The sequence below is a fragment of the Dermacentor andersoni genome, chromosome 2 (assembly GCF_023375885.2).
Source record: "Dermacentor andersoni chromosome 2, qqDerAnde1_hic_scaffold, whole genome shotgun sequence".
NCBI classification, from domain to species: domain Eukaryota; kingdom Metazoa; phylum Arthropoda; class Arachnida; order Ixodida; family Ixodidae; genus Dermacentor; species Dermacentor andersoni.
In genome coordinates this window covers 225,110,814-225,124,970 of record NC_092815.1, presented here as the reverse complement: position 1 = coordinate 225,124,970, position 14,157 = coordinate 225,110,814, and the positions used below count along the sequence as shown (strand labels likewise).

Genomic DNA, 14,157 nt, shown 5'->3' with positions numbered 1-14,157 from the left:
ACGCGATAGCGTTATCGCACCCCGTTCGCACCGCCTATTCAAACGATCTACGCGAGCCAAACAGCCGGGCCGCGACATGAAGGCGGACGCGATCATGGGGCGAGTGGCGCGCCACGTGTCGGGGCAGCGCCGTACATTGCGAGGAGGGGGTCTTCTGTGCTTGCCGCAAGATTGTTCTGCGTGTGCGCATATGCCGAAGAAATGTAGCGGAAACGTACTTCGCTACTCGTGAAACTGCGACTTCTGTAATTTACATGGTCATAATTACCGATATACACCGCAGTATAACTTTCTACGGCACGTTTCTAAGACAACACCGCATTAACTAGAGGCGATAATGTCCCTCTTTGAACTATGAAACTCGTAGCTGAGTGGTAGCGTCTCCGTCTCACACTCCGGAAACTCTGGTTTGATTCCCACCAGCCCATCTTGCAAGATCTTTTTTATTTATGAAGTGCCTTCTGGGATTTATCGCTCACGGCCAATGTCGCTGACGCCGACGACACCGGCTTTTCTGCTACACGAGCCCCTTAACGCTCTCGCATTAAAACTGTTCCGCAGGGCTCGAACGAACTTTTCCGCGGATTTCCTCCGGTAGCGTGTTAGCCGTCGTCTGCTACGGCAGGGCCAGCACGGGCGGCGCCACCGTCGAGGCCGCGCCGAAAGGAGGAGGACGGAAGTGGTTGACGCTACTTTTCCAGATTGAGTGGTTTCACCCAGATTTTAATCTTCGCGCCCGCTCTTACTCGCGCCTGCGTACAAACGGCTCGGGATCCTTCAAATGAACGTCTCGTACATTTGCTGCCATCGGTAAGTAAAACGGCGCCCGACAGACGGCGCTACCAAGCCAAGACAGAGCTCATGGGTGGCGGCAATGGAAAATAAACCTCTCATGAGTAACTACTTGAGAGAAAAAAAAAACGAAATCAGGAAAGAAACAATTTATGATAACTCAAAGGGAAGCTCAATACTTTTCGAAGCGAGATCGGGATGCCTTAGAACACGCACCTATAAAGCGAAACATAAGAAGGAAGAAGCATGTGCTTGCTGAGATAAAGCTTGAGAAACTGTAGAGCATGTTTTATTAGAATGTGAAGACGTCTACCCCAGCAGTCGATCTAGGCACCACTGGCCTCCTTGAAGCCCTTGGGTTCAGCGAGAGCAGTGGAAAAGTAAACATGTCCGCAATAGGTATTAGTAAGAGGCGATTGGAGGACTGGTGAAAGAAAAGTAGAGAAACGACAAAAAACGAAGACGTACAAAAGCATAGTTCGCAATAGGGGATCAGAAAATTTGGTTGTGGGAGTTCATGATGTTTTTTTTATTGTTGTTTAGCCTAGGTAGAACATTAGGCAGTATAATAGCAAGAGCTTGGTGGCGCAGCCCACCGCCCCATTCCAAAGGGGACGCTCATAACATCCATCCATCTAGAGCCGTGAATTCGGTGCTGCAGCTGCTTTTTGCTCAAGAGGCGTAGAGCGTTCGGGCATCTCGCGAGATCACATGGACGTTGAATTCTCGGCTACTTGCAGGTTGTGGGAGTTTCCGAGCCAGCGAAACCAGCGGAGCACTACGCGATAACGAAACTACTGAAACGCGAAAGCGTGGGCGGCGTGGAGTTGAGCGAAAATACAACATCTCGTCCGCCTACGTCGTTGCCTAGGGTAATTTAAATGAGTTCTTTTTTATAAAAATAAAATAGAACTGGACAAGTAGCACTTTGTTTCCTCTTTGAAACAATACAAGGATGTCTTGTACAACTAGTAGTTGAGTACTAGTGACAGAATCTAAATGAGGAGTGATTTCGTGATCGGGCAAGTAATCATGTCCTGCATTTACCTCAATTTCTCAATTATTAAGGCTCTGGTCGCGATAATATTCACGCCTTAGAGATTCTAGAGCACTAATCTATAACTTTAGCTTCTCCTAATATTTCCATTTAGTGTCCCTTTAAATAGTGAAAGTAACAACATCGCTCACAGTAGTGGTGAGCATCAAGAGATGACGGCACTCACACTTCGAAGAGATGCTTTGCGACGGCAGTGTCGACAGCACTCAAAGGATCATCCAGCAGATAGATGTCGGCGTCGTAGTAGAGTGCCCTAGAGGATGAAAATTAGTAGTAAGTGAGAGCTAACAGTATGTCACTGGCTTCGTAATGTCTTAACAGTTGGAGAAAAAGCCGCCTCCTCTTTCGCCAGCCCCTCCTTTTTTATCGTGACATCTACGACCTTTTTCCACACCTGTAGTAGTACTTGATCTGAACATCATTTTCTTTCAATTGTTCTCCAGCCGACAGGAAAATCATCGTACTTACGCTGAGAAGGCGGGCATTTAATGACGATGGCTGTAACAACTTGACATTAGCGAAAGACATAGATGCACAAACATACGTAAACTACGAGAGAATGCAGTGCTACTACTGAAGCGTACTGCCTTTATTTATAAATTAAACGCGCGACGCGAACAGCAAGAATGCAGCGGTATGCACAGCGTAATTGAGCGCGACAATGTTCTACGCAAAATCACTGCGTGCTGCAGCTTATCGATGGCACACGCGCGCACGTGCGAAGGGGCACGTGCGGACCATTTTTGCGTCACCGGTCCTGCAGGCCTGTTGCTTTGGCGGATAATTTTTTCACCTACTATAATACTTCCTGGCGCTTACTATAATTGCGTAGGATTCGCGAAGGATCGGGTAGCACCAATACAATTGTACAGCAATTGTGGAATGTGCGTTGATAACAAAGTCAAATTCGAATTTGCGGAAGGCGACCGTTCGAGACCCGATAATATAGCAGCGGCCAAGATCGCAATGGGACGCTAACGCAACGCGGCACTGGGCTAAGAACTGAACGGCGATATAGATATTTTTCTGAAGAAGTGCATAAAACGCTCTCAAAATAAGGTCAGGGGAAAAGAAAGGCAACGCGCCTCAAACGGCACCAGTTTGATGGCAGTGTGAACAAGTATGATGATGATGACATTGTGAACCCGCATGGGAGCCGAAATATCTTGTTTGCAATAATACCGGACCTGCTAAGGAAGAAACTACGTATACAACCTGTCCCCCGCAATATGGACCCCAATCTCCATACCAGCAGGCGACAGGCTAGGGCAGAATTCTACGAAAGAACGATGGGGCAGAGAGACAACACATTCTACACAGATGCTTCCCTCTATCCAAAAGAACACAGGAAACACGCAGTAGCGGTAGTAGCTAATAATAAAAGCAAACTAATCACGAGTCTCACGGCAGCGGTATCAGACATAACCGAAGCAGAGGAAATAGCTGTTGCACTGGCAGCAGAGGAAGGATACAGGATAGGAAAATCCCTCAACATCCTAACAGACTCACAAGAGGCGTGCCGAAACTATATCAGGGGTAGAATAAGCAGCACGGCACTCAAGATCCTTAGTAGAGCACCGCTCTATGAAGGACAACCTACACACAACATAATCTGGATACCAAGCCACGCAGGGATTCAGGGCAATGAAGGGGCGGACAGCTTAGCTCGAGGCTTCACCATCCAAGCGGGCGCCTCAGTCCCCCCGGGAGAGCCTCAGATTACTTGCGGGGACAGTTATTCAGAGCTGCTAAACCTATATAGGGGGCGAAGATTCCAATACCCCCCACCACACAAAGCGTTGACGAAGGAGGAAGCCGCAGGATGGCGTAGACTGCAGACGGGTTCCTTTCCAAATCTTTACGTACTAAGCAGGATGTTCCCCACACAATATTGCGGCGTATGCCCGTGGTGCGGAGCAAGGCCAACACTATATCACATCACATGGGAATGCGAGAGAAACAAGACATTCCACAAACATACAACACCAAGTGCGGAGCAATGGGAGAGCCGGCTCACCAGCTGCGAGCTAGGGGTCCAAAGGGCCCTCATAGCACACGCAAGCGAGGTGGCCCGACTCAGTGGTGCCCTGGACTAGGGGCCCACCCAAGGCTGAAGAGGACCCAAAGTTTTCAAGAATGAAGACTTCGTCCTCAACTCGCTAATATCTTAAAGAAACAATAAAGTTTTCCATTCCATTCCATTCTGACCGCCTTGGAAAACATTTTAGCGCCAGCGAACAAGGACAGAAGGGAGACGACACCACAGTTTACAAACACCCAACAAATGGTAATTCTGGCCGCCGTTCATTTTACTCTTGACTCGATGGCAGTATACTAAGCATTATTCCAGGTGAAGTTTATTTAACAATTATTGGTGCCTTTGCAATGGTGCGTTTGCAATGGGCAGAGATATAAGGTCAAATGCGACCGTGTTTACTGTGCAGAATATATGGCCGGTACAACCTGTATTGCCGAACGTTAGATTAGCCCCACTTCGTCGTCTCTTTCGTCTTGTTGGTGATCGTCGTCTTTGTCCCTCTCGTGGCACCGTGACAATATCATAAGTAGCATCGCACGCATAATGCGAAGACGTGTGATCGTTCCCCACCTAACAAACGAGAAGAAAGGGGGTTAACCGAGGGGCCCGATTTTTATCAGTCATATCCTTCGTGAATTGCGAAGGTTGTGGGTTCGGTTCCCACCTGCAGCAAGTTGTTTTTTCGTCTACTTTAATTTCCATGAATTTATCGTTTCTTTATTTCATTTATTAAGCACAAGTAATTTCCCCTATGTTGTCCTTGTTGTCAGTGTTTGTTGGCTTCTTATGATATGACGTTCCCCACCTAGTTTTTCATCCACTTTCATTCCGAATAATTTATTACTTCTTTAACTGAATGAGCAATACAAGTAATTTCCTGTATGTTGTCCACGGTATCATTGTTTGTTAGCTTCTCCGGATAATATATATATATATATATATGTATATATATATATATATATATAAACGAGTCGCACCTACTGTGCGCTAATGCACGACTTATTGTCACAGGCGGAAGAAAATTAATTACCTGGCAAGGTTAACCCTGGCCTTCTGTCCTCCACTAAGAGATACCCCTCTGTCACCCACAAGGGTCCGGTCTCCATAGGGTAGTAGTGTCAGGTCCTGCAAACAGTGCACGAGGCATGACGCATGCGCGCTACAGCATTGGAACAGAGCTTTGTTGCTTTCACCTAGACTTGACACTTAAACAATGTTCTGCATCGGTCTTGCACGCAATCGGTACTAAGCAAAGCAGAACAAGTCACCTGGATGAGGTAGCAAACTAAAGCTTACGCACACCTACATCCCCTGCACGAAATAGATAAAGACATCCAGATGAGTGCCCCTGGTGCGGGTCTGATAAGACGGTGGACAATATCACGTAGGAACGCATCGAGGAGCGGCAAGAAAACATCCACAACGCTCGAAAGATGGGAGGCTTTGCTCTCCAGCTCGGAGGGGGCGGCGGTACAGTGGACTGCCATACTCCAGGCGAGCCGAAGAGGTCACGCCAGCGGAGTCCTACAATAGGGGCCCCGAGCAGCCTGAAGGCCGCTCTTATTTTGTACACTAAAAGCTTTCTACTACTGATACACCGGTAAACTACGCAGTCTCGTACTTAATAGTGACAATGCTCAGTCAAGATGTAGTCGATACTTATGGCATGAAAAAGCCAGTCCTTCTGATAGTTATCGTTGTACCACTTGCTCGATAGCACTTTTTCTTGACAGTGTCCCTTTCGCGTTGTGGAGTAGCGCACAAAAGAGAGATGTCGCAAGAGGATGGAGTCTTGATGCGATCAACCGTGGCGAAAAAAGGAAGCCTATCTGCGAGCGCGCCGATAACGAAGCTTGTCTCGGGTCTCACAAAACTAAGTATCTGTTTGAAGCGCTGTCTCCTAATTGATGCTTACTTAGCTTGTCCGCTGTTGAACAAATGTTTTTGACGCTAATTTTTATCGACAGTGTATTTCTTAATAAACTGCGATGCAGGCAAAGATGAATCTGTAGTTGAAGGCGTTCAATTGCTGCCGAGTCCTCCTGCAGTGTTGATGGAAAATAACATTTTGCACCACAAGAGCCCTACGAGAACACGCCCACAGGAAGCGCTGCGGCCCACGTACCCTTTCCATGGCGGCGGCGTGTATGACCCTCCGGTAGCGTTCCCGATCGTAGGCGCTGTCAAAGACCACGTTGTTCCTGAGGCTGCCAGTGAACATCCATGGTTCTTGCGAAGCGTAAGCGATGCGGCCAAGAGCTTTGGCACTGCCAGCTGACAGCCGCAGCTCGCCCAAGATGGTCATCAGCAGCGACGTCTGCGATCCAGCACAAAGCGACACAACTCTACCGAGCAAGTACGCACAAATGGTGCTTCCAGAAGAAACGAAACCTAATAATAGCACTGAGGCGTGGAGATTCCTACCTCATCTCACGGCTTCGACAATGAGACCTTTTTACGTCTGCTTTACGCGGCACTTCAAAAGCGGCACGATCTAGCCGGTTTTGTTACCCTACCTATCACAGCGTCTCCAAGCAACTAAAGCGACAGTTTGGCAACGTTTCCTTATTGTTAGTGAAAACGAGTTTATTTTCAGAAACCGTTACTTTTTCTCACAGTGTTTTGAATGTTTTGTTGACGTCTGTGCGCAGGGAGAATGACCTACAATGTCTATCATGTCTCGCTTCCGTCCTTGTCTAATTCTTTGCGTTGAAATTTCGACATGTCTACAGCTGCTGGACACGCTTGCTCAAAGCCCTTGCCCGAGGTTTAAAAAAGTCTATAAAGAGCTTTTCTCAAAGCCGCTTCAGTTTTTAAACATCCTAGGAGCATTTGCTTCGCAAGTGAAGTTCAATTAACAAATGTTGAAGGCACTTCTATAAGAAAGATTACTCAGTTGTCCTAGGAGACGGGTGTAGAACTTTTACGGCACGGCAACGACCCCCTTATTGCTTCAAGGTGGGTCAGCGTCTGTTCAACTTATGCCTTCTTAACAATTCTACAGGCTGACTACGTACTTTAAAATGAAGCACAAACCTCAGCGATTATGCGAACATTGATAAACATTTTCTTTACTTTCTTATTTCTCAAGAGACAACGCAAAGCAATAAAATGCTTAATTTGAAATGTGAGACGCAAACATACCACATGAAAGAATGTAATCTAACACGGTGTCTTTGGAAAATAAACCATAAATGCATGCACTGGTGAGCAGTCATTGTTGTGTAGGATACTGCACTGTTTTATATAGTACGCATACGGAAGAGCCAAAAGTAACCGCACAGTGCAGTTATGTTACAACGTTTGACGTCCTAAAGAAAGTGGCAGATTTTACGGGAAGTCGTTGTAGATGCCTGAGAATCAATTTTGATGACTTGGTTTTCGCGAGCGTCCATTCAAAAGTCTCAAAGAGCAAACGGGGATAGCAGGTATTCTAAATGACATTAAGAAAAAAGAAAATGGAGCTGGGCAGGCCATGCAATGCGTAGGTTAGATAACCGGTGGACCATTAGAGTTATAGAACCTTTGTCAAGAGGAGGGAAACGCAGTCAGGACGGCAGAAAACTAGTTGGGGTGATGAAATTACAAAATTCGCTGGCGCAACTTGGAATCGGTTTGCGGAGGACAGAGGTAATTGGAAATCGCAGGTAGACGACGAAGACGATGATGATGATGATGATGGATTCAAAGCAGGGTAATGAAAAGAAGCATCGCGACGCAATACGACATCCCACAGTCGATAATTTGAGGAGTTCACAATGGTTCAGCATGTTCAAGGTTCTCTTGCGCGCCTGCATGTTACAGTGTGCTTCGCTAGGGCCAGATAAGCGAGCATTTCAGCCGTTAAGTATATCGATGAAATCTGACTAGATGAAGAACTAATGAGGTGTGCTCTCGGGCTTTGCGCCGTGCGGCTTTCTTTACGATGTCACGAGAAATGTCCCGACAGTTAACGCTACCAGGCTCCCTTAATATGTGTGTCTTGCAGGAGCTTGCCATAGTTTTGGTCATGAATCACCTCATTGCTGTAAAACACGGGAAAGGCGAGAGATGGAAATTCGAGACGATGATCAAAATGGGAACAAGGTAAAAACGGCAGGCAGCGTTAGGATAAGTGGACTTCTCTTTTTCAAGGAGACATATGCTCTCCTCGGCCCAGTATATACAGGTAAGGTTTTTCTAAAGGGGAGAGGGGGTAAAGCGGGTGGGCTAGTGAATGGCCGAAGGTGTGTTAGGAGCGAGGGTGTAGAACTGAACATAAAAGTGTCCGATTCAACGTCGGTGGAGGAATGTGAGGTAGTGTCCTCTGTGAGCTAGTTCACGTGGCACTGTAGGCTCCTTTTTTCGTGGAAGGGGCCTGGACGTCGGGGGGAGGGGGGTAGAGCGGGAAATGCGAAATAAAATGCGCGAAATAAAGAGTGAAAAGCAACGCTTAGTTAAAAGCCTCGAGTTTGCACATGATTCTATTAAAGAGCTTGAGGGTAATCTAAACGCGGAAATTGCTGAAAGCAACAACCTTGCTGCGGAAAATGAAACGCTTCGATCAATCCACACAAGTCTGGAAAGAAAGCTGCTCGATTTGGACAACCGACTTGGTCTGTCCCAACAATACTCAAGAAGGACCAACCTAGAAATACAAGGAGTTGTCAAAAGTGAGAGTGAATCTGTGGTTGACAGTCTCAAAGATAGGAAATGCAATCAGTGCGTCAATTCAAGAATGTGACATTGAATCCTGTCATTAAGTACCAAAACGAAAGGCAGACAAGTCAAATATTATATTTCAATTCCAGTCTCGAGCCAAACGTGATACTGTCCTCCAGAAAGCCAAGAAGATGAGGCTGAAAAACGCTGACATTGGACTGGAAAATTCGGATCCCGTATACGTCAATGAGCAGCTCTTCCCGGCACAAAAGAAACTGCTTGCTTTCGCTGTTAAAAAAAAGTATGAGAATCGCTGGAAGTCTGTGTGGTCACAGAATGGAAAGATTTTCATGAGGCAATCCGATGGCTCGGCAGCTGTGCTGATAACCAGACGAGAGAGACCTTATTAGGCTATTCTCGCTTGAAAGCAGTCGTGCACAGCCAGCAATAGGCGATAATCATAGCTCACCTGGCAATTGAAATCTGTCGTCATTCTGCTCTGTGATCACAAACCAACTAAACAAAAATGACCTATCCCGAATTAGCCCTACCCCAACAGGTGAAGCTAGTAGACCCAAACTGTGAAACAGCTTTACACCTTAACGCCCGCTCCGTAGGTAACATGCAAGACGAAATTGTGCTGCTTCTAAAACAATTCTTTTTCGAATTAAAGGTTTTTATGCTCACTGATATGCACCTGATAGCAAGGTGCTAGAGCTGCCTGGTTATGACATGTTCTTCCTTACCAGATCTAACAAACGTGGTGGCGGTGTCGCTATCTATATTCTGGCGTGCAAAATGTGCCACATTCTGCCTAATCTTAGTGACGTTACTGATGATTATGAAGTTCTAACATTAAAAAAACGAAATCAATTTATTTCGGTGGTATACCGCCCCCCAAATGGTGACATGAAACATTTTACGGAATATTTCGACCCGATTCTAGATCACGCGTGACTAAACAAATGTTTGTTTTTGTGTAGTGGTGATTCCGATAATAATATTCTAGACCATAACGCCACTGTACATGATTTCAAGATCAAGATTCTCTCCTGTGGTTTTGTCAACTAAATAGAAACAGCAACACGTGTCACATGCACTCTTGCGTCGGCACTAGATCTAATAATTACGAACATTGAAACGAGTGTGCTCCCCTCACTGTGCAGCGCATAACTGATGCATCTTTGGAAGCCTTTAAGCATGGCATCAGGAACTTCTACTGGTCCTGCGTGCTGCAAAAAACTGAAGTCAATGATGCATGCGACCTTTCTTTTTCACCGTTTCCTTCGTTTCTATTCCAAGCTGTTTCCACTCGAAACGTACATGCCATAACGGCGTACCTGCCTCATAATCAGAAAGTGGTTTTGGCACGTAAAACTCCAGAATTCAATTATTAATTAAATTGTCTAGGTTGTCAAGGATGAATAAGTTAAGAATTAATCCGACAAAGTCCAAGGCTATAATATTTTGCGCAAGAAACAAACCGATAATACCGCATTGCATGCTTCACTATGAAGATCACCAAATAGAAATAGTTGAAGTTCACAAGATACTTGGAGTATATTTTTCCTGTTATTTAAACTGGGATTCAAACTGGTTATTTAAACTGTCTGCAAGAAACTCTCTTCCGTCTGCGGGGTTCTGTCGCGATGTCGGGAAACTTTATCTTTGAGATATAAATTGTAAGTTTATTACGCACTTTTCTTTCTCATCTAAACTACTGCAATTTAGTATAGGCCACAATGACCAAAACAAATATAAATAAGGTTCTCGTACTGCAAAAGAAAATTGTTCGAATAATCGCCAATGTTGATAATACAACTTCCTCCAAGTATGCTTTTGAAGCACATAACATTGTCCAGGTCAACCATTTGTATCACTTTAGGTTGTTACAAAAAATTTATTTTTCGACGGCATCCATTGCCGATTTTTATCCGACTCTGACATCCTTCGACATTCGTCGTGCTAACATACACACAAGAACTATTAATACATGTAATATACCACGTTGTCGCACTAATTATAAATAACAAATGTCTTACAACCTGCCCCATGTTCTAAACAGGTATAAACACACAATAGGATATACCAAAGCTGAGCTGCGGAAATATTTTGTTGAAATGTGATTTTATGCCTTTTTTATGTTTGGCTTGATTATTCCTATTATTTAATTTTGAACACTTGTATGACCATTCGAGCGTTTCTATTCTCGATTTTATTGTTTAAAATTGTTTGCAAAGTTTATTAGACTCTCTTGTATAACTGGTAAATGTTTCGCTCTATTGACTGTAACTATTGTGTGATTGATTTCTGTACCACTCGTGTGCAACTGCTTGTAGGGGTTTTCTAGACGTAGTCAACCTGCTCATGAAGCATATTGCCAGAAAAACCTCCAGTTGGACCTGGAAAATATACTTATACTTATACTTATATACTTATCTGCTCCGTTGGAGGTCAGCTGATCATGCAGATAATCCCCCCTCCACGTCCTCCAGGCCCCTTACACGAAGAAGGGAAATTACAGTGCCACGTAAACCGGCTGACACACGGAGCTACCGCATATTCCTCCAGCGAGTTTGGATATCACAATTTTCTTTTCAATTCTACACTTTCGCCGCCAACACACCCTCGGTCGTTGCTTCGTCCACCTGCCTAACTCCCTCTCCACTTTAGAAGAACCCTACCTATATATACTCTGCCGAGGAACGCAGAAGTCGCCTTGAAAAAGACAAGTCCAGTTGTCGTAATAGTGCCTCCCGCTTTTACCTTGTTCTCGATTTGACCTTTATTGCTGCCTCATGAGCTTGCTCACACCACCGTTACGGTCTTTATCGGCCACTCGAATAAATAGAATGCAAGAAAAAAAATCGATGCAGAGCCTTGGCTGCCTGAATGTACGCATTGAAATCCCTCTCGAAACTGGAGTTTCTGTAGCTTGTCTGCAACGGACGCACGTTGTTAATGCGTTACCTTCATTCGCGGCGTTCAGGTTACGTAAACACGGTGCTATTTGTTCATACAGAATGACAAAAAAAAACAAATTATTTCTCCATGCCCTGAAAGCGTCTACTTCGTTTACGTAGGCGACTTACTTTAAACTTTCTACAGCCAAAAAGTGCTGATCAAAAGATAAATGTACGAACTATTTTTTTATGCAAGAGTGGAAGTCACTGGAACGCACTGCAACTAAAGCGGCAGCGCGGTTCAGCAAACTTCTTTCAGGAAACCTGAGGCGCCTCCAACCGTTACTCTCCGATTATTCTAGATTTGCATTTATTGACGTGCGCGTGTGCTCAGAGTTAGGCTGGCGTTCAAGACCTGCATTCACTGCTCCCTTGAATACAACCGATAATGTGTCACCCAAAACGATAGAGTCATTAAAATTTGAGCTCACTACGAATATTTTAATTAGTTGTTGGCATATCTACAGAAGCAAACGCAAAGTCCAGGCAGCAATCACACGTTTGCGCTACTTTGTTTTTCTACATTTAAATCTGTCATCTGTAACAGGTACTGAGGCTACGCACTCTTTTCTTGTAAACGCGGGCGTCGGTGATGTGTGCTGGCTGCCAGAGGTGATGTTTCACAGCTGCCGTTGCTGCAGGGGCTAGTTGCCTAGACCCTAGGCACACGGACATATTCCATACATGTCTCGCTGGATCACTGCAATGCGCAAAATAGCTTGCGCCGATTCTCACTACGTGCACTGCACTCGGCATATGCACTGGCTACAACAGTTCCTGGCTGTATCTGTAGCTGCAACTGTATTCCGAGTTGTATCTGTGAGCTCTTTAAGACACTGACAGGTGTTTGCAGCACGAATACGCTGTGTCAAACATGCAACGCACTGAATTTTGTTTTCCTGCATGCTATGCCCAGCACTGTATATATAATAACATTTAATGTAGATCGCTTATTACGTTAGACATTTATTTACTCATTTTGGAAGTTACACTAACAGTACATCTACCTTCTCTCACAGTTGTCACCAGATGGAAAAAAGGGTGTTGGTAGCTTTGCATGAATGTCTCGGATATCTTGCATCTGATGTCCAGCTCAGCATAGCCATCGCAAAGTCCACTGAGCGTCTTTCATTCCCGACGCAGCCCTTGGTGCTCACCTTGCCGCAGCCCACGGGCCCAATGACGACCAGCAGCTCACCGGGCTTCACGGTAACTGTGATATTCTGCAGCGTCGGCTCGGGAGACTCCTGCGGCAAAAGGCGATTTCTAGTGGCGCCGCGCGTGTTGTCGGCGGCGGCACACCAACCTTTGTCCAGGACGCCGTGGCATTCTGCAGCTCCACGCGGCAGTTGTGCATCTTGGGGCGCAGCTTGGAGCCGTGCAATGTACCGGTCTGCTCTTGCTCTTCCAGCAGAAGAAACTTCTGAGGAAGGGAGCACGAACAGGGCTTCAGAAATTGAGGTTTCTTTATTTGTCCTCAAGTTAAGGTTATTGCAATACGTAGACGCTGAGTAACGTCATTCAGCGACATTCGTGAGAAGTTCATATTTTTTCACTTCGGTTAACGGATATTTAAACATTTCTAATTCCAGGAGAGCAATAACACTTCCCTATATTTACTACGCGGACTTTTATCTCAAATAAATATAATGAGATTTCCATTACAACCTGCTCCAAAATCATTTTTCAATAACATTATGACAAAATAAGTGGTGTTTGCGTAAAGAGATTTTGCATCTAAAAAGTGTTTCAGGAAACACAATTGTTTTAGTTCAGCGAACGCACTTTGGACATTGCAACCATGTTTGGAATGAAATATTGTCGAAGGAGGTTACGCAGCGGTGGAAAAGTTCCTTATGTGTGAAAAAAACAATGTGTTTCCAAAAATCATACGTAACCTTTAAACAACCCAGCCTAGAATGCACATGGACATAGTATTTAGCGTCATTTGCCTGGCATTCTTCTGCACGAGTACTTGGCCCTTGCAGTTTTTAGCGCTTGTTTAGCAACTCTCCGTGCGTTTTGACCACTTTCGAATTAAACATTTCATGTGTAGCAAGAACTTAGGTGTTCCCCCTCTATTATGAGATCTTTGATATTCATGGACGTGCTTTTCTATTAGCACGTATGTGTGCTTTAGAAATAACTATACATTAAAAGATTATTGAGTGTTGGCCTTAACAGCCCAACACTCTAGCCACAAAGGAACCACAAGGTGGGATATCTGATTATTGTTATGTTTGCTCGTAAGCTTACTGGCCAGCTGCGATAGATCGTAGACACTGTTTTTACGCAACTAGTCAGATTATTTTATTGGTATAGCATTTATATGGACACTGCAGGCGAGGTTTAGTATTTGCCAAGGCTGTGATGTTCGCTATGATGTTCCTGTGATCTTCCGAGATCGATCGAATCCCGCGTGCCGTGCACTCTTTTACGGGCTTTACGTGCCAAAAACCACTTTTTCATTATGAGGCACGCCGCAGTGGGGGACTCCGGAAATTTGGGCCACCTGGGGTTCTTTAGCGTGCACCTAAATCTAAGTACACGGGTGTTATCTCATTTCGCCCCATCGAAATGCGGCCGCCGTGGCCGGGATTCGATCGCGGGACCTCGTGCTTAGCAACCCAACACTATCGCCACTAAGCAACCACGGCGGGTGATAA

At 45.3% G+C, this 14,157-nt stretch overlaps 1 protein-coding gene across 1 annotated transcript in view; it reads right to left on the bottom strand.

Moving 5' to 3' along the window:
- Positions 1–14,157, bottom strand: part of LOC126539762 (ATP-binding cassette sub-family C member 4-like) — a 390,950-nt gene that overhangs the window by 202,384 nt on the left and 174,409 nt on the right. The window contains exons 9-13 of the mRNA XM_050186602.3: positions 12,798–12,914; positions 12,649–12,738; positions 6,013–6,204; positions 4,918–5,012; positions 2,016–2,102 (exon numbers count right to left, since the gene is read on the bottom strand). Coding sequence (XP_050042559.1) covers positions 2,016–2,102; positions 4,918–5,012; positions 6,013–6,204; positions 12,649–12,738; positions 12,798–12,914 — 581 coding nt within the window. The remainder of the gene's footprint in view (positions 1–2,015; positions 2,103–4,917; positions 5,013–6,012; positions 6,205–12,648; positions 12,739–12,797; positions 12,915–14,157) is intronic.